The following is a 26250-nucleotide window of genomic DNA, read 5'->3' on the forward strand; positions in this document are numbered from 1 at the left end:
ATGGATTCTGTCTGTGAGTGGCCTTTAATGTCCAAATCATGTTAGTCACATACTGTGCTCTGATTGGTCAGACCCTTCAGCTAGCCGCCCTTATTATTGGAGAATAACAATGGTGATGATTGTATTGACTTCTCGACTGCCCTCAAGTCTGAGTGCAAAGCTGTTTATTTGCACTGTACTGTAAAGAAAACAACAACAGAGTTTAATGTTGATATTGGAATGAGCGGTTACTGAATAAAGGTCTCATTTTCAGATTCTTTTTGTGAAATCTTTCCAACATTTCTCCGTACGTACATTCACAGCTGAGTCCGTGAAAACCCCAGACTTGGATCAGTACACAAGGAAAACGTCAATATATATGTAAAATAATGTTTATTAAAATACTTTCTATGAAAATACAGAATTTACACTAATATAGAAGCACAAAAGACACGAGTGATCTTTTTCTTTTGGCCTGCACATACACAAAGCATACAACAGTCACTTCTAGAGGTCTAAAACACAATCCATTTTAACACTGACTGAAAAAATATTTGAAAAACAAATAATAAAAGAACACGTACAAACCACTGGCTTTAATATGAATATAACCTGCCATAAACTTAAGCTTGACCTCTGTGTAGCCATAAAGCACTTTTTTAATGTTGGAACCAGGCCACAGCAGCATGTGGGCTCACAACTGAGACGTTTCAAGTAAAAGAAGCAGATTACTCACTCAGGAAATGCATTACCAAAAGCTTCTCTCTGATTGTCTTTATTTACTACAACTTTAAGGAATTCATTGGTTCCTGTCTGGCATCAAAGTCATGTGGCCTAACTCTGGCACAGGCTGTAATCTGTAAACATGATTTTCAAGTGCTTGGAATAGTCTCCTGTAGCTCACAGTTGTATTAAGAAAAGGCTTCAGCCCTGTGTGAGTATTGTGGGACTCCTCCTCCAATCACAGCATCCAATCACTGTCCTTCTCCCTCTTCCCCTCCTTTGCTGTGAAAATGAGGAAGCAGGGGGAGGTAAAGCATACAGCCCAGTGCAGCAGGAGTAATCCTGAGGATGCACTGGCTCTTTTTTCATGTTTGGATTGCTGAGCAGTCCAGTAAAGTATAAATATTGGAACAAAGCCTTAATGGGATGGTTCTCCTCACTGAGCTCATGCCTTTTTCACTGGAGCACAAGCGCCTTGTGTTTCTTTGTACTGAAAAGCACTGAATGGAAGAGGATACAGGGCTCTCATGTGCGTAAACTTGTCATCCTGTCACAGCCATTACTGCTCCAAAGCAGGGTTGAGGTGTGCATGATGTCCTCAGTAATGAAAAACTCGGATCTGGTTGTTGTCGTCCAGTCCCAGCTGGAGCAGGCCGCTCTTGGCTGAGGGAGCCTGGTAGCGGGTGAACAGAGGTCTGGAAGGCTGAGTTAAGGACAGTAAGAGTACCGGGCACTTTCAGGGCTGCATTGTGTGAATATTTGATTATTATAGCCTGGCACTGATTAATCAACATCGGCCAAAATGTAGCAGATTATATAAAAATTTGCCCCGCGGAGATTCTGTCGCTCCTGTTTCTGTGTGTTAATTAATATAAGGCTACTACACAGCGCCTCACTTTATGATGCCATGCAGGATTAACCTGGGCTTGTAAATTCACCAGTTATTGTTTTGGTTGAAATAATTTTTGAAAATGTTTCAATGTACTTTGTTGTAATTGTATTTATTGCATGTTTTGAAAGCAGTGACATTGTTTCTTAAAATCTAGTTTAGTACCATGCATTAATTGGAAGATGGAACTTTTCAAAAGCTAGTCATAATTTGTGTTCCTATAAAGTATTTATCCTGTGTATATCAATGAATTTATTACATATATCAGCACATATATCGGATGTCAGTCGATATATTGGATATCAGTCGATATATTAGATATTGGCTTCTTTCTGCCCCCTGTATCGGTATCAACATCGGCCCCAAAAATCCCATATCGGTTGGGCTCTAATACAGACACTGATTTAAAGTAAAATATCATCAGAGGTTAAAAAAATAAAAATAAAATAAAATAAAAAAACATGTCTGTTTTACTTTGCAGAAAATATTCCTGACTTAATTCTTGATTAAATAAAGTCATGAGATAAAGGAGCTCCAGAGCAGAGGTCCATCGCTCTTTTATCTGTTTGTGGAGAGTCTAAGTTTGGTACAGTTACACTAAGGCCCGGTTTCACAGAGAAGGCTTATATTAAGCCAGGAAAAGGCCTAAGTCAGACTAGTAAAGCTGGGTCATTTAAGTAGCTTGCATAAGTGTAGCTTACATTTGCCTTAGTTAGTCCCAGACAATGAAGTCCTGGAGTAAGCTTCAGTGACAACACCTGTGTCAATTCTTTTTAGCTTAAGTGGGAGCACAGCCCATCAGCCTAACGGTGATTGTAAGAACCTGGAGTGTAATTGAGGGCAGCTTTGCTGAAGGGAATTTTGACACCAAACATGAGTGAAGCCAGAAGAATGTGTTTAAAGAACTTTACTGAGTTTGAAAAAACTCTACTTAAACAAATTGTGGTAAATCATGCTGTCAAAGTAAAAGCCATACTGCTGCCACTGAACACAAGAAGAGGAGGGCTTGGGATGCCAAGAACCTCAAAGGGATCAGAAATTGGAGAGAACTGGGTACAGGCCTTCCTCTTTGAGACATGGAGAAAAGTCTAGGCTCAAGCAAAGTGATTATCTCCAATACGTTTTCTGTGTACATACGAAAGTGGTCTCGGAAAGTCATTTTATCAAACTGATTCAGTGGATTACTCCAATCTACAAGTGTCTGTCTGGCTGGCCTCTTCAATGGATACTGGTCTTCATTTAGATATTCCAAATACTCCATGCTCCCAAACAATCTGTGTGCTCCCTCTCACAAACCAAGGGAACTAAAGGCACTAAGCTGAATTTAAACCTGCCTCTTTGCAGGATTGATATAAACTTCAATTCAGTCCTGGAGTAGCTCTAATCCACCCTCTTGAAATTGGCTTTGTTTAATCCAGAGCAGACAAAATCCATAACTATTTTAAGATTAATCTGTTCAAGTGATTTAAGGTTAAGCCAGCACAAACTGCATTTTAGTCTTGGACTGGGCTCAAGTCTTGTCTGGCAAACCAGACCTAAGGGTTTTCTCTGGCTTCATTCAGCAGGAACACCTTAGAAAAAGAAACTGTTTTGTGAGGAACTTTTAACTAACAAGTTTCTAAGAAGCCCACTAGAGTATGAGTACAATCTATTGCTACAAGAATTTGTGTCCTCTGTATCAACTGATTTTTATGGCAGCACTCTCAAATAGTTCAACGTCACTTCTTGATCAATGGCCAGTCAGAATCAAGATGGGGCAGGACTTCTCAAGCTTAAGTTTTCAAGTCTAGATCTGCAAATGAAACGCTGTGTCTCAATAGTTTTTACAGTTTCTTGTCAAATACCACCAAAAGAAAGAGAGTGTGAAGTATCCAGCGCACTTTAACCCTGTAACGCCAAATGAATCATGTTCTAAAACATGTATTTTAAAGACCTCTATCTAATCAGCATGATAGTTTCCTTAAAAACCTGTTAAAAAAATAAAACAAATAAATAAATCATGTATTTACCTCCTTGAGGAGTATAGCTACACTACACTACCACTACAGGCGGCTGAAGCTGTGTTTTAGACAGTAGACAAAATGACTGGGCATTTTCTTTTGTGGATTATGTTAAAAGGGTTAATAAACATCACAGTTCCTAAAATAATATAATTTTCTGGCTTTTTTTTGATGGGTCAGGCTTTAGAGGGTGAAGACAGACCCAACCGTCATCACTGAGGGAAGCAGAGGCGCAGTGGGGCAACTTTCATAGCCTAAAAACAAACACACTGGGAGCAGCACTCTGAAATTTAGGTCGTGGACAAAAAAACAAACAAAAAACAAACGAACAAAATGTGTTATTGTTATTGGTCACTAAATCTTAAATTTGCAACAACTGATCAGTACTACTGGGCGTACACACATTTCACAAATTAGTACAGAGAAATGATTTCTAACTAATGTGAAAATTACCAGGATGTAAACCAAATGCTTTAAGGATGCTGCTTCTTTCACAGCTTATATTTAAATCTATGTAGCTGAAGGATACATGCTGGGGTCTTTCTTGCGCATCTCCAGCCACTTCTTGTTGCCATCAATCAGCCCCTGCAGCCTCTGGCTATCGACCTCTGCTGACCTCTGCCCTGACCGCAGGCTGTGACTGAGCTCACTAAGAAAAAAGGAAACATACGCAGGTCAAAGATTTGTATCAGTGGATGTAAGAAAATGAAGATATTTATGTGATCTACACAGATGAAACGATTTAACAGCTTACCTCACAGGGGTGTATGATGGGTAAGCAGAGGTTGGCCTCATGGTGCTGGAGGAGATGGAGTCCATGGCTGCTGCTCCTGAAGAACAGAATTAGGATCAGGATTAATAAGAGTAACAGGGAGTCTTTTTTGGTGCTTCTTCTGGTTCCATACCGGGGAATATCTGGCTCCATCGCCTGTTGATGAGGTCATCTGAAGCCCTCAGCCCACTGCTGATGGGAGCGCTGAACAGAGGAGTGGCTGAAGGAGCGCCTTGGGGAGCCCAGGCCCAGGGTAGGTCTGAGCGCTGAGCTACAGAGCCGGGACCTAAGCTGTGCATCTGGGGCATGACCGGGGCAGGAGTGGAAGTGGAGGCTGGCGCTGGGATGGAGTGAGGCTGTGAAAGAGGCAGAGGGAAGGCTGTGTAGGCTGTGCTGCTCTGCCTCTGTGTAAGAGAACCCAGTGCACCAAGGACTGTGTTCAGCTGCTCTGAGATCTGCTGCAGGGACTCTGCTAACTCCTGGACGTTGTCTCTGTCAGCAGGGTGACACCCTAATGAGAGCGTGAGAGAAATAAAGAGGAGTAAAGCATAACCTCAGTGGGAGTGGAAGAACATAACCTAGAAATAAAGCAATAAAAGCAGTGAAGATGATACATGTGTCACCTGTCAGATCAGCTGGTTCAACGGTGCTGCTCAGGTCAGATTCAGTCACATCAAATGTCACCTTTCTTTCTCCCGCCAGATCCTCAAAGAGAGGCTGAACAGAGACAGAAAAAAGACAGAGTACAGTTACAAAGGCTTGCATTTCCTGGTATGTATGCAGAGGTAGTATCAACAGTGTGCTGGAGAAAACACCCAACACACAAGTTAACACAGTATGAACAGGGTTAACACAGCCTTAAAGCTGAAAACTGTGACTTGATTAAAGAAGCGAGGTTAGTTTCTCCTTTGTGTTGACCTCTGCTGTTGTTGTTGACAAAGCTGAGATCAGAAGTCCCACCCCTTCTTGGTTTCAAGAGGCTAATGATGGTGAAAAAAATATTTATTCCACAACACAAATAAAGAGTATCATTTTAAAACTCAAGGGGAGCCTTATACACAAATGGCTCCCCTTGGAAAAGTAAATGTGTTCTGCACGATAAGGCAGCCAGATCATAACTCTGTTGTTGTGACGCTGGACAGGACAAGTTAAAAAAAAATAGAGACTGATGATGGAGCAGTGGCATTAGCAAGTGTTACAGCATCTGAACTAATTTCAACAGGGTCCACTGTGAGCTCAGGGACAAAGGGTTGCAAGTACTCTTGCATCAATAACACCTATAGCGAACTGGAATAAGGTCTGAAAGAAATCAGGCATGTCAGAGTGCTGGTTTGACTTCATCTGTTTTACATTGAATTTGTATTGGATGCAAAAGAACATCTGCTGTGTTGTTGGTTAAGACTAATTCTCTAATCCACATCAGACAAATTGTTTTTGTTTTTTTTTAGGATGACACAACACTGTAGATTTGAAAGACCTAACACAAATTATATCATATATAAAATCCAAACGCATGTTCTCTAAAGAAATCCTTTCCACAGAATGTACACTTTGGTACAAAATGAATCCTATCGAACCCAGAATTACCTAAGCAGAAATAACAGATGATGTATAAACAAGGAGAAGTAGAAAACAGAGAAATAAACAGCAGAAAAAAAAGACTACATTATGTTTATTAGGAGAAAGTATCTGGATTTTTTGTTTTATGAATTTTAAAACTTTTTTTTCTATTTTTTTTTTATTTTTTTTTGCCCCAAATTTAAATCCCTCATTTTAGTCTTTGTTTATAAGCTGGATCGGAAAAAAAGTTACTGCTCCTCTCCAGCAGATGGCGAAATGGTTTTCAATCTAGCAATGCAATGTCAGATCCCCTGAACAAATCCTGAAAACTGACTCACATGTGATGTGCACTTTTTGTGTGGAAAATATAGCTCCTGATATAATCTGTGGACACCATCAACATCATCGAACTTTTTCACATGGTCTGGTGTTAAAGGAGCAAACAAAGAATCTAAAATATAGAAGAATTGCAATTTAAATCAAGGACTGAATCAGGAGAAAAGCAAATCGTTGGAGCCCTAATGTTTATAAAACTGAGAAATCTTAAAGGTACAATGTGGAGTATTTAGAGGCATAAAAAAGACTGAGGAAAGAAGTAAACTTTAATAAAACAGATGACTCACTCAGCAGCTTTCCTTTTTTATTTTTATTTTTTAAAGTTATTTTTTGGAGCTTTTCGTGTCTTTAATCGGAGAGGCAGGAGTGGACAGGGTGAACTTCATGGGGCGTGGCCTAGACGGCTAGGCCAGCGGTCTAGGCTACAGCTCTCCTTTTTAAGAATGGTTGTTTATCACTGCTGCTCATTGGTCACGGTAGCCCCGCCCCCTTGGCCCTGACGTGGTCGGTGCTTCTCTCTGGCCCCACAAAGAGTTGGTGCTTGCTAAACAGAGCTACGCAGAGAACCACTGGCCTGGGACTAGCACTCGCACCAGTTCAGGGTATCAGACTAGCAGGAATCAGTAGTCTTTCCCAGGGATAAAGACTCTGTTTCCCATGAACACCATCACCAACTGTCATGAAGACGGGCCACTTGTGAAGATGTTTTTGTTTTGAATTCATATAAATGGAGAGCTGATTGTTTCAGCAGTATTAGACTGTACGTGTTGCTGTTTCTCCTGACCTCCTCGGCCAAAGAGCTCTCCAGCTGCTGGAGCTGCTCCTTCTTCCGCAGCAGAGTACTTCCTCTCTGAACTGTGCGCTGCAGCTCCACCACATGTCTGGTGTCCTGACAGACAGAAAAAGGAGGAGAGGAGCAAGAACTTAATACTTATTTAACAGCAATCCTACAAACAGTTATTCCACATCTCATTCCTCCACACCTGCTGGAGCTTTCTCATGATTTCCTCAGTCAGCCCTCCGTCCTGGTTGGGGTCCTCAGAGGAGCTGGTCTGTCCCGCCTGCAGAGCTGCATGTCTCTCCCTCAGTCGACTGCTCTCTTTCTCGAAGAAGAGTTTAGTTTTGTGGATGGAGGCTCCGTGTGAGGAGATGCAGCGTCTGAGGCTGGAAAGATAAGGATCCATTAACTGTCACGTCATAGGTGGATCATTTTGTTTGTCAGCTCATAAACCTAAAACAGGCTTTTGTTCCACCCCAGCTAATGCTAAATTGCTAAAAAAAGTTATCTTCTGACAACTTTAGAACAATTCTCTCCTTTCTCTACTTTCCTGCCTCCACTCACTCGTCAATGCTGCTGTGGCTGTCAGGAACAGGGGAGAGACAAGGGTCATCCAGGTCATCTACATGTAGTGATGAGTCTTTTCTGTCATCAGGGGGCGCTGTGGCATCTGCTTTCTCTGCCTTCTTGCTGCTTTGTGGAGGCTCTGATCTGGGTGAGGCACTTGCTCCTTCCCCGTGCTCCATTTCCCTGGTTAGAAAAGAACAGTCACAAAGTTAAATTTAAAAAAAAGACCGCAGCCTGCAGAAAAAGCACAAACCATGCTAAGTAACACGGACCACAGCATGTCACATTCTGAGAACACTAGATAGGAAACGAAACCTGTTTCTGCGACTGAGACGGTCACATCTGTCCTGTAACTGCGCCACTTTGCTCTCCAGTCGCTCCTTATCCTCCTTGGCTCGCCTCCTCTCCTCCCTGGCTTTGTCTCTCTCCTCCCTCAGCCTCTCCTCCTCCACCTTGGCTTCACTCCTCTCCTCCCTGGCTCTCTGCATGAGCTCCCTGGCTTGATTTTTCTCCTCTCTCATCCTCCTCAGCTCCTCCTTCAGCTGGTCTCTCTCCTGGATCAGCCGGGGTAGAGCCTGGAAACACATGAGTTGAGAAACCTGGTTGACAGTCTGACCGGTGGCTGAATGTGATCTCTGCTCTATGAAGAGTAAAAAGTCGGCTTTCCCACCTCTATCTGTCGGTCCAGGTCATCCTCTGCCTCCCCAAGCTTCTTCCTCCTCCTCTTCAGCTCTGCAGCCTGAAAACAGACAGAAGTTATCAGTCCATCCTTTTGAGCCGGTGGATAAGAGGTAACGTATGATTACCTTTGTCTGCAGCATGGCCTCTTGGCTCCTCAGCTCTTTGGCTCTGAGCTCCATCTGATCAGCCAGGTCCTGCAGTTCTGACTCCTAACAGGAGAGAAAAGATGTGTTTATCCTCAAAAACAAACTATTTTTTTGTTTTCCTTCTTTGCTAGTGAGAGAAATTCAGACTCAGTTTACACTCTGTCTGATTCATTCCCTCCCCTATCTGTTGTTAATCATTGATTTTTAAGTACTTTTTACATTGTTTTACACCTGTGTATTTCAACTTTTGTGCTTCTTTCATAAAAGTAAGGTTTCCTTGTCCAACAGCTTTTTTATTGTATTTTGGCAAAAATTCAAACAGAATTTACATATTGACAGTGAGTGCATTAGATTATACACTAGAACCCACCTACTCCAATCTTAAAGAATAGAAAAAAATGAAAGGAAAAGAAAAACCCACCCCAACAAAAATAAATCGAATCAATAAATAGCTTTTTTTCAGAAAAAGGAAAATAGAAAAAAATAAGATAAAAATAATACTTAAAGTTATAATGAGTAACAGATATTAAAATAAACAGTTATAAACAATTACAATGCAATATAACAATCCAAGTAACACACACTCAGGGAAAGGGAGGGCTACTCGTCAGTTTCTCATCAATACATACATACATACTATAAAGAGGGTTGCCAGGTTTTATAACACTCTCCTGTCCAGTCTTTCAGGGACAACCTCATTTTTTTCTAATGAGATGCTCCACAGTAACTCTTGTATCCATTTATTTTGAGTTTTATGATGTGAATGGGACCATTTCGAAAGTATAAGCCTGCGGGCCACCAAGGTAGAAAAAGCAATAACTTGCCTTCTGCCCTTAGGCCGCCTATCATTGAAGACAAGCCCAAAGAGAACAGCAGGGGGCTTTGCCTCGATAAAAAAACCCTTAAATTTTGGTTAATGTATCAAATATGGATGCCCAAAGGGGTCCTTGAGTTTACTGAAAGGTGCCATTCAAATAATATGTATGTTTATTATTGTTTTTTTAATTATTATTTTTAGGGATGTCCCGATATTACATTTTCACTTCCGATACGATACCGATACTGCAGCATTGAGTATTGACCGATACCGATAATAATCCAATACGATATCAGCATTAGAGGTAGACCGATATATCGGGCCGATATTTGGACATTTGTCTCTATCGGCCATCGGCTGTATTTTCTTTTAAAAAGCTGATTTTTGATCCGTTGTATATAATGACGCAATTTTTGATCAGGCACAAAAAAGATGAGCACCTCAAACTTGTGGAACCACTTGGATACATTACATACTTTTGTTCAAATTATATTAATAAGTTTAAATTTCTTTTTTGACATTTTAAGAAGAGTGTGAATGTTTACTACTGCTTGTTACATTGTGTGTTTACTCAGACAAAATATTTCATTGTTTTGAAAGCTGAATAAATGTTCAGAGGACTGGACACGACTTGTTGTAATAGATTTCTTTTAGTTGCTCAGAAATTGCTGCGTTTCACAAAAATGTGATAAATATATATTTATTTAACAATTGGCCTGAAAATCAAATTGGAAAAATCGGCTATGCATATTGGCATCGGCTGCCCAAATTTGGAAAGCATCGGCATCGGCCCCCAAAAAACCCATATCGGTCGACCTCTAATCAGCATTAAACATGCATACTTTTTTTACTTATTTTGTAATATGTCTGTCATGTTAGAAAAGGATTGATTAAGTGATATTATTCAAACAAAGAACAGTAGTCAGCAACAGTAGGTATGAGGAAAAACTGACCCATGTATTATTAACCAATGGGTATATATATAAAATATATATTATATCGGAGATTTTAGATGCATTCTGATACGATACCGATACTTGTTTTTTTTGCTGATATCGGACCGATATCCGACATCAATATTGGACTGGGACACCTCTAATTATTTTTATTATCATCATTATAATTATAATTATTTCCCCAAGGCTTGTCTTGCACTCAAACTGTTCATTTTATCAACATAAAGACAGCAACATGAGGTAGAGAATGACATAGAGATAAAAAAAAATTGCCTCTTTTTTCCTAGGGATTTATAAAGTTCAAAGATGAAAGTTTCTGACTCCCACTGTCTTTCAGCCTTTCTACCCATAAGAGTTGGAGCTGAGGCAGACCTCTAGTCTGCTGCCGGGCTGCTGACCAGCTTTCATCACACCCTCCTCTAACATCTAAACAGGCTCCCCATGCAGCACAAAATCCCCTTCAAGATCCTCCTCATTACCTCCAAAGCCCTCAATAAACTGATGCTACGCTGGACTCCAGGTGAAAAAATGATTGAGCTCCCTTGTTATGGAGGTAGTGCAGCGGGGAGTGAAACACAAAGGATCTGATTCATTTTATTCTGTAGCTTTTGTGTTGAATATGAACAAAGTCATTTACTGATATCACTCATTCAGAGGAGGCTTTCATCATAAAAGCATGCTCTCTAGAAAAAAGTAGGAAAAAACTGATCTGTGGTCTGCACACGAAGAGGAAAACTGGACCAGAGACACTGAGTATATCTCAGCTTTTCATTCATATTCAACAACAAATCCATGTTATCTATTTGATTACAGTGTGGAACAGTGTGGAACAATATATCATCAGAGTGAAATTTTTCTTCTTTAACTGTAAATTTGAAAGTCTGAGGTTTACATGATTATTTGAACATGTCCAAATGTGTGTAGGGTGCTCTGTAGGTGGCCCAAATTTGGTTCATAGCTAAGAACGAAGCTAAGAACATCTGACTTTCAGATTCCTCTTAGCTGTGTAGGGTTTCATGAATAATGCTTTAGCAAGAACTGTTCACACCTGAGTCATGGGAAAATGTGTGTCTGTCTGGTGTCACCTTGCGGGAGTGCATCAGCTGTGTCTTCTGGATCTGCGAGTCGAGCTGCAGGCGGAGCTTCTCCAGTTGGACAGCGTGAGAAGCCTCAAGATGCTCTCTTTCCTCCTGCAGAGTGGACAACAAGTGCTCCCTCTGCGCAGTCTCCTGAGAGAGCACAAACACACAACAAATTTGTTTTCACCAGCTTTGAATACACACAGGAACTCATCTCCATGATTGAAAATGTGAGCGCCCTCACTTCGTCCAGGTATTTCTCCCTGATGTTGTTCATCTCCCTCCTGTGGTCCTCCCTCAGCTGCTCCAGCTTCCTCTGGTGTACACGCTGCTCTTCATCCCTCACTTCTTGAAGAACATCAGCCAGCTGGACAAAAGAGAGTTTGTTCAAAGAAGAATCATGATAACCCCAAACCCCATAGACAGTAGGACACAGTGAAGATGACGGTGATGATGATGATGTTGGTCTGTGTGTGGGGCCTCTCACCTCGCGGTGGTACTCTGCCAGTTGCCTCTCTGGTCGTGGACTCATGAGCTCCCGCCGACTCTCTGTGAGTTTAACCTTTACACAGAGTAAACAGTGCAAACAGAGGAAGAAAGAGGAATCAGAGATCACACGTCTGTGGACATCATTTGAAAGAGCCTCAGAAATATAAAGTGATAGCAAACTTTTCTGCACAAAGCATAACTAATCTGATTTGTAGTTTAGATATGTTGGTGAAGAAATCTTTAAACAGAAACCAAAGCAAAGGGCTGATGAGTTGTGCTTTTTACTCAAGACTTGTCCAGATAAGGTGACATTTACAGAGGCCAGTAGGTGTCAGGCGATTTGTAAAAGCAAAAACATGAATGCAAAAGCCACAACAGAAGTTAAGAGGACAGTTATCCAAACAGACACAAAAAAGTAAATATAAATTTAAAAAACAAGTAAATGATTGTTTTCTTTTTTACCTTTAGCTATGGTAAATATAGCTTTAATGCTAACACTGTTGATTCAGAAAGTTAAATATAAGATGACGTCTTTTTCCTGGTTAATAAATATAAGTGATATGAAGGATATTACAATGTGAGACCCCTAAAAAGATTTATTAATCAAAGATGAAGTTAAAGAATAATTGCTGTTCTCCAAACCTCCTACTACACTAGAAGTGCCTCCTACTTTGGCCAAAATTCAGTCTGTAGTAGTCAGTATGCGAAAACTGGCAAAATCTGTAGTATGCCAAAAATCCATGGATGTCCTACTGATCCAGGAAAATGTCTCAGTATGCAACAGACCAGTCTACCTGGCATACTGTTTCCCACAGTGCACGGTTATAACGCTGTTTGTCTATGCAGGTGGCAGGTTTTGGTGAATTACCGCCATCTACTGGAATGAGTCAGCATTACAACTACAATACAACAACACTAATGATGCAAAACCACTAATTCACTATTCAAACCATACGTGGATTATATGGAAGTGGTTTTTCCATTAGTTGTAAAAATAACAATCCCTTCCAGATTTATTTTTAACAAATGATAAAACTTTTGGTATAACATTAAAAATCAGATATGATGCTGCTATGATATGATTGACAAAATAACTAAAATGCCAAGATCTGCCCAAAGTTTGTGTTACATTTATAATATAGGCAAAATAAAATCCATCACTTGTAGCTCCATTTTCTAAAACTGAAAATTACAAAACAGACCCAACAGAACAGTCATACTACATACTACATGCAAAAGCAGTAGGTAGTATCCAGTGTCTACTACATACTATATTCACATGTAGTATGTAGTTGGCGGTTTGGAAAAAAGCTAATCATTTACTTACTTTGGCAACTTTTCTGCGTCCGTTGGGATAACTAAACTCTTTTAACTTCCATTGTGTTGTGGCGTTTGCATTCATGTGGTAGCTTCTGCATTTGTGTTGTTAACTGACTTTTTGCAGTGGCTTGTATTTTGATTCAATTTGAATCTCTTTAAATGGGACATGCTTGGCAGAAAATACACTTATTTCCACTGTGTCAGTGAAATCAAATCAGGAAGAAGTGAACACAAGCAGACAAGCACCATCCTCAGTCATCACCTGTTTCAGAGAGCTCAGTCTCTCCTCCCTCTCCTCCTGGAGTCTCTTCTTCTCTGCCTGAAGATCCTCTTCAAACTCTGATCTCAGACGCTCCATGTCCTTTCTCTTCTGGGCCTGCAGTCTGTCACGCTCTGCTTCTTGTTCTTCCTCCAGACTGACTCGTAACTCCTTCAGGCGGATTTTATTTTCCTCCCTGAGCACAGAACAAACACAGGGCTGGTGACAACAGCTGAATTCAATGCATTTCTACAAAGATGGAAAGTTATGACTCGATTTTAGATCAGATCACTCCTGGCACAGATGTAAACACGACCAGCGAGTTTGACTGACCTGAGTTTTTGCTGCTCCCTCTCCTTCTCTGCCTGGACAGACTCCCTGAGTTCCTCCAGCATCCTTTCAGACTCCTTCTTCAGCCTGGTCTCCTCCTCTCTTCTCTCAGACAGGAGACGCTGCTGCAGAGCCCTGTTGGGATGCAAAAGTGTGAGTTTGAGATCAGGTTCTTCAGTTTATCTTTTTCAAAGTCTTGTTATCTATTTTCAAACTGTTTTGAAACATGTTGCTGGTATTGAATCATTACAATAAACAACATTTTAAGATAAATATGAGCATAAATTGATTTTTAATTATTTTGATTAAAACCATCACATTTGGTACTCAATAGTGCTGGGACAATATGCTATTCTCTTGATTCGATTCTGTTGCGATTTTTGGGGTGCCAATTTGGTTTATTAAGATTCTTCATTATTTACGATTTTTGCGAATTTTATTTTGCTTCTATACCAGTCTATGTGAAAAAGTTAAATGATGATGATAACATCTACAGACTGTATCAGGGGCCATATTTTCCCATGCACATGAAGTAAGTCGGAGAAAAACATGTCGCCCTCTGCTGGAGAAAAGAGGTAACTTCTTTCCAATCCAGTTTATAAACAGACTGAAATGAAGAATATGAATTTGAAAAAAAATATTTTTTTTGACAAAGAATCTCGGTTTTGATATTTTCAAGCAAGAAAATATATCCACTTTTGATTTTTTCTCCCACCCCAGTGCTTAACAACACTTTTACATCATAAGAACATCAGCACTGTCCCAACTCTTATTAATTTGTGAGACCAAACAAAATAAACTTGAAAAGGTTAAAATGTCGTTGATCTTTTGATGTTTGTGAGATAAATAAATAAGTGTGTGCATAAAATATGCAAAATATCACAGTTGCTTGATGGTTTCTGTGAGGGGCCAAACTTTAGTGAACACTCCGTTCTTACTTCAGTCGTTCCTCACTCTCCTTCCTCAGCCTCCTCTCCTCCTCCTCCTCCTCCTCTTCCCTCAGCTCTTCTTTAAGGAGACGCATTCTTTTCTCCTTCTCCTTCAACATTTGCTCCCGTTCTTCTTCGACCTCTTTATCAGCCTCCCTCTTCTCCCTCTCCTTCTCCTCCTTCCTCTTTCTCAGACTGATCTCCCAGTCCGCCTCCTTCCTCTCCTCCTCCTCCTCTTTCTCCTTCTCTTTCCTCTCTCTGTCTTGTCGTGTTCTCCAGTAAAGCTCGTCCAGCGGGCTCTCTCGGTTGTGCGAGGGGGATTCGATGTCTTCTCGTTGGGTATTTGAAGTGCGGACCAGCCGACCTCTGGAGGTTTCAGGCCTCTTCAAGCCTAGGGGTGTGCTGCGATCTTCGTTTTTCAGATGTAGCTCGACACTTTGTCCAGAGTGGGATGAGTCTGAAAAGGAGGGTGGAGGGCTGGACTGATGGAGCACAAGTCGGTCGACTTTCTGCGCTGGAGGGATGTCTTTGCCAGCAGAATGCAAACGCCTGAAAGGGAGAATAGATTCTTAAGTAAAACAGAAATATTTTTTATGATTTTCTGTGCTATTTTATGAATCCCTGGATAATATAAAATCCCTGAATGTGTTTGAGCGTCTTTCAACACAACAGCTTCATGCTTCACAAAAAGAATGGTGTCTACAACCTGCTTCACTTAACACAGGTTTTAAAGCATAGACTCATCACTGCATGCTCTATTCTCATGTAGTGTGACCTTCCTTGTCATCACGCAGACTAAAACACTGGTATCTCTTCATTAATAAGTGTATCCTAGGTCTGCTTCCACCCTATCCCCTCACCTATAGTGTGCGGAAAAGTGCCCTTCAATCACAGGATCCTATTTTACTGTCTGTTCCTAGGGTCAGGACTAAATTTGGCAAAAAAATCTTTCAAGTTTGCGGTGCCCCCTAGCTGGAACAATCTACAGAAAGTTTTTAAACTTTGTGAACTGTGCTCTCTGGATGATTTTAAACAGATCCTGAATGATTTGGAGGCAGATGCAACTGTCTGCAAGTGTCTTGTCTGACCTAAGATGTTTTTAATTTCTGAAGGTATTTGCGATTTCGTAAAATATAATATATTAATAAAATAATAATATAAAAAATATCTATCAGAATGAATTAGCTGAGTTTGTTGTTGAAGTGACAGAAATGTTTGTGCAAAAAATAATCAAAAACCTGACAATAATTATTTTCTGGGAGAAATAATTTGACCACTGCTAACAGAATAAATACTGACTCTGGTTTTCTTTAATTCTGGATCTTAAATTTTTAGACATGCAGCCACACAAGTGATTTACTGCAAACAGGCAGAAGCTCAATCTTTCATTATTTTCTTTTTTAACAGCTACTCATCCAAACAACTAAAAATTTGGCAGATGAATAAAAAATTCAGGGTTTTTACTGAAACTGCTTTCTCAAACAGGCCTCAGGCCTCAAAGGGTAGTTTTTAAAAAGTTTCTCACTAGTTTATTAAGTACAACAAACCTCTTGGCAGGCTCTGTCTTCTTTGATTTTGTCTCCTCCTGACTCTCATCTTCTCCTGCTTGCTCTTTGTCATCCCTGTCCAGTGGACTGACCGAGCCGGACAGATCGTACATGTCCATTTTCTCTGACAGCTGGTGGAAGCATTGATAAAGAGGTGAATGACTGAATAATTGGACAAATGATTGTGGATTCATTGTAAGACTGAAGTACCTTGACATCGATGGAGGATGAAGCTTCCTGAATGTTCTTCCTCGCCTCAGACTCCTGCAGGAACACATACACACTGTGTCACACTTACTAACAGGGCTTAAGCTCTGGACATGCATCATGAAATCAACATCTAACAGCGAGGCGTGCTGCCTTTTTCACCGTCACAGAAGCACACAGCATGAGGCAAAGGCAGAGGGTACATGCAAACTTTAGCAACAAGCTGGGATGCTAACTGCAAAATCTTACAACCAAGCAGCCTATAACAGAAGCATATTGTATCTGAAAAGAGCGATCTGCCAGCTGGAGAGGAAAGTCTGTATCTGGTCAAACAGCTTAGAATCAACTGTTCCCAAAACCAGATACATAAGAGATACAGGGCCCTATGATTTCTGTGATATAGTGAAAAAGAAGGGACCAGGGTTAGATTTTAAGAACTAAAAATGTGTGTCTGATGATGTTTTTTTGTTTACTGGTTCAGCAAAATGAGCAGAAAATGAAAAAGTGTGGGTGTCTTTTTGGTTCATAGGTACAATCTGTCACTTACAGTGAAGGAAAAGAATGAAGAAAAGAGTCGGTGAAGAACGATAAAATAGTGCTCAGTAGATAAGATGGTGAATTCAGTAGAACTGAAGCGATAAAATAAGGAGTTATCATTATGTAAAGAGTAATGCCTGCAAACAAAACATACTTTAAATGGTAAAATTAAATATTTTTATATGCATTGCTTTACAGAAAAAAGTTAAGTTGAGTATTTGAACATTTTGTAATCCAAAATACCAAGGACAAATGTGCTTAGGGATGGGTACCTTTCACATTTGAAACTATACGGTACTGATGTCCGGTACCTGGCAATCAATATCGGTACTCAACTGTACCAATTTTCTGTACTTTTTTGTGTTTATGTGGCAAATAATTAGGGATGCAGGATATTATCGGCACAATATCGGTATCGGCTGATAAAAGCTCAAAAACACGCTTATCGGTATTGGCAGATATGAAAATTTCTGCCGATAGACACAGCCGATAAGGTGCTATTCAGTCAGGATTATTATTATTTTCCATCTGAAAAATAAGCTCCTCAAATAAAATGTAGCACTTCATTTATTTGCACTGCAGAGCTCTGTGTCTGTCACCAGGTTGTTACAGTAGCTCTAAAATAATCAAATGCAACTCGGTTATGTTTAAAAATGCATTGTACATTTAAAGTTCATGTGATCTAAAGAAATTATTTTTCTGTATTTCAATACTGAATGTCTTGAGTTTGAAAAAATAATACATTTCTTAATTATGGTAAAATCAAATGTTTTTTATCTTGTTTCATGTGTGTTTTTTAAACAAATAAGACCGTCACTTTCTTTACAGTGAAAAAAACAAACAAACTTGTGATTATCGGTATCGGTATCGGCCAAAAGGGATTTCGAGATATCGGCATATCGGATATCGGCAAAAATCCAATATCGTGCATCCCTACAAAAAACATCAAGTTTTTTAACAATAAAATGGGTTTTTTTTTAATTTAATATATATATTTTTTCAGTTTATAACCGTGTAATGTTGTGTTCATGTCCAGCATGGAAAATCACCTACTCTTCCACTCCTTCACAGTCACAAGGACACATTTTGGTACCCAAACATGGTACCTTTTGATTTTACAAGAATTGGTACCCTGTACTTAAGAGAGAATTGGGTTGGTACCTATAAAAGTACCTAATTTGGTACCCATCCCTAAATGTGCTTGAATTCTACAAAACTGAACAAAAAATGTAATGTTAGGAAAAGGTAAAATGGGATCTTGGTTTCATAGGGCCCCATAAAAGACTACAAGACGCCTGCACTGTCAATGATCAACACAGATCAGGACTTTCAGATCCAGTCCTCAGGGGCTCCAAAGCAAGTCAAAGCCTCCAGCCTGGAGAAAGCAGCCCCTCAGGTAGAGGATTCAGGGAGCTACATGCAGACACCAGGCAGGACCAGGGTCAGGTAGGGGTCAGGTAGTGGATGCAGGGTGTGGGCACACACACACATAGGCAACACCAAAGCGTACCTCCACAGGAAGAGGGCATTTATCAGTCACATTCTTCATGCCAGCAAGAGTTTCTCTTTTTTGTTTCAGACTTTTAAGTTCGCCCAGCATCGGTCGGACTTGAGCCTTCCCGGTCTCAAAAACCTCGATGGCTTCCTCCTCACTGTCCAATACTTTTTGGGACTTTGCGCCATTTGATTCCTCATCTACTTCTAGCTCCTCCCCTTCTGTTTCTGCCCCTCCGCTCAGAACAGATCTCTCTATCACCTCTTCGTCGCTCTCTGTCAGCTTTCTCTGGCTTAGGGAGCATCTCTCCAAAGCATCCTCACTGTCTATCTCCTCGTCCTCCTCTCCTTTCTCTTGCTTCCTTTCACTGTTCACAACCTTTTCTCCTTCGCTGCCATTCAGCTCTTCCTCTTTCTCATCAATGCTTTTCTCACTCTCATCACTTTTTCTGCCAATTTTACCCTCCTCCACACTCGCCTTGTTGTCATCACTTTTGGAAAATTCCTCCAAAACGTCATCGATATGCTTATCAAATGAGCTACCGTCGTCTTCTTTCACCTCCTCATCGTGTTTGCTCCTAACAAAGTTTTCTATCTCTCCATCACTGTTGTTTTCTTCTTTTTCATCACTCTGCTTGGCACTGTGTTGAATTTCCTCTGACACTTCGTCATCTCCATCTTTCTCCCTTGTTTCACTTTTATGAGTTTCCTCCTCCTCCCCCTTCTCTTGTTTCCCTTTACTTCCTCCCTGCTCTTCCTCTATCTCATCCTCCTCTTCTTTGCTTTTCCCTTCTTCTGCTTCTCCACCCTGCTCCTCATTTTTCTCCTTTCCTACTTCACCTCCTCCTTCATCTTCTCTCCTCTCACTCTCAACATCCTCATCTTCCAGCTCTCCTGTCCTCGCCACCTTGTCTAGCTCTTCTTCTACCTCCCGTTCAGCAGCCTGTTCAGGATCAGGGCTGACAGGATCCGGCCTCTCCTCACTGACGTGGTTTCGGCTTCCAGCCAGTGAGGACAGGCGGAGGTTGCGGCCCCTCAGAGAGTCCTTGGGTGAAGGGGAATAGGAAGAAGAGTCCATCCATCCCACACAGAGGCACAAAGGAAGGCGTGCAGAGACACAGGGGAGATAAGAGAACGGAGGAGGGCAGGTGAGGGAAGGAGGCTGATAAAAACCTGAGACCCCCTTTAGTGCAAGGTGATAGGGGGTGATGATCTCCACAGACCCACATGCAAAACCAACACTTCATGCATTTTTTAAGGACAAAACTAGTCATGTTAGACACCCAACACTTATATCACTGATACATCACACAAATGAACACATACAAGATGAATTTATCAACAGTACACACTCTAACACTCAAACACAAGCACTCACACAACAGCAGGTTGGTTTTAGATTTATGATGTCTTCCCTTTGAAAAACCCTTAATGTGTACAGCACATTACTAAATCTCTACACATTAATCCCTCTACATGTGATGGCCATGATGTGGCGTCTTTTTTTAACAAACTGTGAAATGCTTTGCTAACTTTCATCAGACCACAGTACAACAGCCCTGAAAGATTCATGAATCAGAACTTCAGAAAAAAAAAAAACATCTGGGGAGGAAATCATTCTGATCACGGGGGTGTAACAGAACAGGTTGTTTTCCTGGCAGTGATTCATGGTACGGATGTTCAGACAGCAAAGCAGTAACAGCGACAGTAAGTAGAGAGCAGCACAAAGAGGAAGACGCAGTAACAGCCGTGCCCGTAGGACAGGTCCCAGCAGCACAGCAGCTACATGAACACGACGCAGGTCAGCGCGAGGTGAGAGGTTTAAAGGTAAAAAGAGGTAACATGAGAAGAGAGAAGGAACAGATGGTTTAGAATCACAGTTAAATGGCACAATAACCAAAGGTTGGCTATGCAGTCGACTTAGAGTCATTTCATAACAATCCTAACGGCTATTTCACACTCAATAAATACAAATAGACATTTATCACAAGTTCCCAATGCCTAAATTATTATAAGCTCCACTCTAATGTATAATAGTAAGAGGCGGTAGTCAGTCTTTTTCATAATCTATAACACTAAAGTTAGTAAAAGTTAAGTTAAGTAAGAAACGACTGATTCGGAAAGTCACAAGAGAATTACGCGAGGGTAGCACGAGATTAGCTCAAACTGTGACATCACTGATTGGTTAACTTCCTTCCTTCCTGAGACTTAAGTACACATAAAATATCCCAAACAGAAACCTCCTGCTCTTTGAAGCAAATTTTTGTTTCCTTCCAAACCTCCCCTTTCAGATTTAGGGTCTAAAATACACAGTGATTTCTGAAATCGTGTCACTTCCACACCCCACTCCTCTGCAAAGCTGACAACTGCAGCATCACATGCAGAGACAGCAACAGTCTTATTTAACCTTTTTTGTATTCGAATTATTTGTATTTGTATTGTTACTTAATTGTGCATAAAGGCAAGTGTAATAACTGAACCACCCCCTAGTATAAATGAAGTATTCCTGATTCTGATTTCAATTAGGGAAACACCAGGCCCATGAGAAAAAATACGTAGCTCAGCAACAATTCAGGGAAAAAAAAAAAAAAAGAATATATATATATATATATATATATATATATATATATATATATATATATATATATATATATATATATATATATATATATATATATATATATATATATATATATATATATATATATATTAGTTTTATTAAATGAAAATTCAATAGGATTAAAAAACAAAAAAGGTTAAATTTAATTTAAAAAACTTAGTTAGCAAAATATACTTCCAAATCATTGAATCAAATTTAATTGAATTAGAAAAAAGTAATTAAAAAAAATAATGATTGAATCCAATCCAATTAAGCAGACAAACAATAAGAACCCTGACCTAGAATCCATGTGTAAGATAAAAAAAACAAATGATAAAATTAAAACTTGATAAACACATGCTCTAAAAAAACAGAGAGAATGTCATCACAAAGCCTCAAGGCTTAAATTCAGTGATGTCATGATTTGAGTAACTCTTGTGACTTATTAAATACTCTGTTTATAGCCGCCTTTGGTCCAATCCTGAGACAACTCCAACACATCCTGATCTCACACTTAGAAATTTTTTCAGCGTTTGGTATTAATGTCCAACATGTATACTGTGAAAGAAGAAAGAGCACAATGCCACCTCTTTAAACTTTTCTGACAATCATTAAGGAGCAAGGAGCTCAGTAGGACCCTGCTTCAAGGGTTAATGGAGAAGAATGAGTAACAGTCTCCGCCTGCAGTAATGGATACTAAAATAATCTGTCTGTACCGTAAAAATCTTTAAGGGTCACTCATGTACAAAGTGGGGAACCACTAGAAATGTGCTGTGTGTGTGTGTTTGTGTGTGTGTGTGTTTTACCTGTTGGGACGGTGGTTCAGGGCTGTGGTCTCCAGATAGGGCCAAGTCCTGCAACTCTGGTTCAGTCTTTTCCTCCAGTGGAGCTCCACCACTGGCTTCACTGTCCTGAAGCAAACACACACAGCCACAAAATATATTTTTATCAGACCTATGAAAAGAGTCAACAAGACTCGCAAAGTCCACCAGGTTTAGAGATACACGTGTTCAAAGCACCTTTAACTCTAAAACAATCTAATATCACAACTGCTTGAATTATCAAGCAGAATTTTCTCTTTACCTCATACTGTAAGCCTCCTCCAAGAGCGTCCAGGTCCAGATGGAGGTTTTTCAGCAGCCGGTCTGAACCACGAGGACTTGGCTATAAAAAACAACAGTGTTTTGCTCGTTAGGTACACAAAGAAAGCCTTACCATCTCTAAACAGCTTGAGCTTCAGTCATAATAAAGCCGTTCTACTATGATGTGTACCTCTGTTTCTGAGACTTTATCGTCATCATCATCATCATCAAAGCCAGGCAGAGTGAGAGACACCCTCTCTTCATGTCTGCTGCCCAAAACACTGGAGGTCCCAGCGCCCCGCGGAGCCTAAAAGACGAAGAAATTAAAAACCGTAAACTCAGAGGATTCAGTAAATTCAGAAGTGGATCATGTGGTCCTTCTTATAGAACTACCCCTCGAGTTGTCTTCAGGGGCTCCAGTCCCCCAGAGCTACCAAGGGACCGCCGGAGAGCAGGGGCAGAACCAGAAAGTGGGCCTGGACCGGGGGCGCCCAGACCTCTAAGAGGAGCCAGACTGCCGAGTGGAGAGGAGAGAGGGCCCAGGGCTGAATTCAGTTTCTGAAAAAAAAAAAAAAGAAACAAAACAGTTGAGTCTCATCAGGTTTTAGTTCTGGGGCATGTGAAGGAGACTGAGCAGAGCTTGTTGATTCTCTCTTCTGTAATTTTAAAGATCCTCTGGCATGTTTTCAAGATTCCAATCTGTTATCCTTTTGATTCAGTTCAAACAGATAACTGTGAGAGTTTAAGTCAGATATGTTTGTTTGCTAATGTGTTAGCTCACATGCGCTCAGTGAGATATTCGGCTCCCTTGCAGAAAAAGCAGATTGTTCATACTCATGGATCACTTCGGGAGTTGTATCTCAGAGAGTGCAGAAATATTTTCATTTCTCTGAGCTCGAGTTGTAAGTTAGTGTAGGTTTTGGCACTGCCTTTGGTTGAGGTGATCCTTCTTCTAGCTTTGCTTGTATTTTCCTGTACATGTGTAAGTTGTTATTTCATTCTGCTTTCTTTCTAGTCAAAAATAAATCACACATTGTATGTTTTGACACCCTTCACACTGTGGATTAACCCAAATCCCTATTTCAGAAGAAACAGATTAATATCATCATGAAACTGTACTGCGCTAAAAATTGAAAACACTTTTTTTAAATCTGTGAGTTAGGAGCTGATTAAAAGTCCTATTCTTCTGCTTGCACTGCCCTTACACCGTGTATATGCTACCTCATTTGTTTTGTTTCTCTATTCCAGATTTCTGGTTTTACCAGGTCCGGTTTTAGTAGTCTTAAAAGATTTTCCTTCTTGAAATGTTAATTCAAAAGGTGTATAAGAAATAGAGGTAGACCGATATATCGGCCGGCCGATATATCGGGCCGATATTTGGACATTTGTCTCTATCGACCATCGGCTGTATTTTCTTTTAAAAAAACGATTTTTGATCCATTGTATAAAATGATGCAATTTTTGATCAGGCACAAAAAAGATGAGCACCTCAAACTTGTGGAACCACTTGGACACATTACATACTTTTGTTCGAATTATATTAATAAGTTTAAATTTCTTTTTTTGACATTTTAAGAAGAGTGTGAATGTTTACTACCGCTTGTTACATTGTGTGTTTACTCAGAAAAAATATGTAATTGTTATGAAAGCTGAATAAATGTTCAGAGGACTGGACACGACTTGTTGTAATAGATTTCTTTTAGTTGCTCAGAAATTGCTACGTTTCACAAAAATGTGATAAATATATATTTATTCAACAATCGGCCTGAATATCAAATTGGAAAAATCGGCTATGCATATCGGCATTGGCTGCCCAAATTTGGAAAGCATCGGCCCCCAAAAAAAACATATCGGTCAACCTCTAATAAGAAACCATCATGTTAATCATGCCGTTTCCACAGAATTTTTTTATTCTTTGAAAGAACTGTTGAGAACTAGATCCACTAGGTGATCCAGATTCTTGAATTTGTTCACTCACTCCAGGGGCGTCTGCTTTGTCAGGAGGGTTTTTGAGCAAGTCCTTCTTTTTCTCTTTCTTTTCCTTCTTCTTTTTCTTTTCCTTTTTCGCCCCAGTTGCTTCTACAGCAGCATTGAGCTGGGCGTGCTCACGCTCCTGTGTCACCAGGCGGCGGTAGTGCTCATCGCAGGGGTGATCCCAGGTTGACTGACCCGAGGAGAAGTTGAAATAGTAGATGTCCCCCGTCACGTCCTGGCTGTAGGAAAGGAAGGAAGGGGAGATTGGTGAGTTTGGCAGTTCAGATGGAGAAACGGGCTGGATGAGAGAGGATTAAAGGTCACTTGGGGCTGTGTCGTGACCTGAAATAAACGCTGAATCTCCAATCATTCAAAAACATAACAACAATAAAGCTAATCTTTTTAGCTTTTCTTTAGCACCAAATAAAATTGGAAAAACTGAAATAAATTTTCTTTAATTTCTGTATTTTGTGGATAAAGGATCATTTTCTTTAAGATGCTGATCATTGCTTGACCAATCCCAAACAATTAGATAATCTTTCAGAGCGATACTGTCTTTTTACAGCATCCGCCTACACTATTGCTGTTTTAAGGGTGTTGTATAATGTCTGACACTTTTCCAGACAACCTCAAAGCAGCTGACATCTTGGCGATGGTGCTGAGAAAGTGTTTTTATGCTCTTCAGCCTGCAGCTGTCCAGAACAGACCTCAACCCTTAACTTAAAACAAGAACAAAGATACAGAAGTGTCAAACACACTTGGAGAAATTCCGCTTTCCTTTGTGTGGCACGTATATTTTGTGCCTTACTTAGTGTTATCCAGACTTTACAACACATCCAGAGTGCTACTCACCCTGTTCAAGGCCCCAGTTCATCCCACAGTCTCTTCCCTGACTTACCAAGGCTTCCACTCCGGCGGCAGAGGTGCAACAATGCCTTCCCTGGCAAGCCACAGCAGCTCTGGCTCATTCTCCGGATCAATTCCAATTTCTCTTGCATACTCTTGGATTTCTGATAACAGTGGGATAAAGAAAGATCCGCAATAATTTAATCAAATAGATATTCTACCAAATATCATTGACTTTTTGACTTCACGCTTCCATTTTAAATGAATCCCTTTCTCCACTTCATCCTTCCTAAATGTTGGAGACACATTTGATTTTCCGGTGAGGGTTAAGCAAATTGGATGCTTACAATTTTTTAATTATAGGGAAACTATGAACAACATCAATGTAAGTCAAATTTAAATAAAAGGCTTCAGTATCTTAGTCCTTAGGGGCAAGGCTTGGGACCGGACAGGAGGCTGGCCCAAGTCCCATCACTTATTAAGTCTGGAAATTAGGCTGGCAGTTGGAGGGGTGGTAAAAATCTAGGAGCTGTCAGTGGAAGCTGAAGACTGCATGTTAAGATATGTTGTTTTCATGCCCTCTATCTGCATTCCTTAACCTGCCAGTGCTTCGGCATTTGTATACCTTGTTCGGAGGGAATATAGTTTTCATCATAGTCCTCTTCCAGGATCAGCTGATCTCCTATAAGGGCAGCTGCAGTCATGATTACTGCAGATGGAGAAAAAGCATAATAGGATGACAAGTTAAGGACGTATACAATGTGCAAAATGCAGTGACAGACAAACAGATGGGGGAGAGACAGAGGAAGAAACAGCTATTTGATGTGTGCCAACAAAAATGATTCTGCTGTTTTCTACAGGATATATGAAAATTACTCGTTACCACATCGCTCTGAAAATGAAATAATGTCCACTATATTAATCTTTCAACCTTCCCGCTCTGTCATACAGACAAAATCAGGGTCTAATTTGAAAGCACACATCACCAGTAAAACTGCATCAAAGTCTCGACGAATAAAATCTGTGCAGATGACTCGAGATATGCTGAAGGAATAGCTAATCCTGTTATGTTAGCAACTCAGGGAGCCTTCTAGCTACTTAACATTAGCACAGTCAGAGAAGTAGTACAAAAGAAGAGGATTATTCGTGCTTTACCTCAAAAGTAGTGACCCGCTTCTGGTCAGAAGTTGTCTCTGTGACAGCTGCTCAAATATGTCAGTTCATGACCGGTTATATTGTTTAAAAAGTGGATAAAAATGTGAAAGTTTGAACATAACTGACAATATCTCCAAGGACGCTTCCTCCGTTTCCTGTTGACGATGAAACGAGGCTTTGATTGGCTGGGACTAATGTG

At 40.3% G+C, this 26250-nt stretch overlaps 1 protein-coding gene across 1 annotated transcript; it reads right to left on the reverse strand.

The window, feature by feature from the left end:
- Positions 1–353: 353 nt before the first annotated feature.
- cep164 (centrosomal protein 164) lies at positions 354–26250 on the reverse strand. Its single transcript, XM_074678736.1, has 28 exons — positions 26052–26250; positions 25522–25605; positions 24949–25060; positions 24055–24289; positions 22470–22634; positions 22267–22383; positions 22078–22158; positions 21801–21905; positions 18412–19440; positions 16368–16421; positions 16158–16288; positions 14620–15159; positions 13685–13816; positions 13355–13547; positions 11771–11845; positions 11528–11650; positions 11290–11433; positions 8411–8494; positions 8275–8343; positions 7920–8179; positions 7602–7787; positions 7243–7423; positions 7044–7148; positions 4987–5080; positions 4497–4874; positions 4346–4421; positions 4121–4240; positions 354–1397 (listed from the first exon to the last, which is right to left on the reverse strand). The coding sequence occupies exons 2-28, from the start codon at positions 25598–25600 to the stop codon at positions 1301–1303; spliced, it is 4965 nt and encodes a 1654-aa protein (XP_074534837.1). The 5' UTR covers positions 25601–25605; positions 26052–26250; the 3' UTR covers positions 354–1300.

Source organism: Halichoeres trimaculatus, unplaced genomic scaffold (genome assembly GCF_033239565.1).
Source record: "Halichoeres trimaculatus isolate MK-OKI-2021-1 unplaced genomic scaffold, fHalTri1.1 fHalTri1_scaffold_9, whole genome shotgun sequence".
In the NCBI taxonomy this organism is placed as follows: Eukaryota; Metazoa; Chordata; class Actinopteri; order Labriformes; family Labridae; genus Halichoeres; species Halichoeres trimaculatus.

Bases quoted from the DNA above. Each gene is read 5' to 3' on its own strand.
- cep164 (XM_074678736.1), bottom strand. From the start codon at position 25,600: ATGACTGCAGCTGCCCTTATAGGAGATCAGCTGATCCTGGAAGAGGAC. The intron at 22,159-22,266 runs GTACACATCATA...TGTTTTTTATAG, and splicing joins ATAAAGTCTCAGAAACAGAG to CCAAGTCCTCGTGGTTCAGA. The intron at 7,149-7,242 runs GTGTGGAGGAAT...TCTGTCTGTCAG, and splicing joins TCATGAGAAAGCTCCAGCAG to GACACCAGACATGTGGTGGA.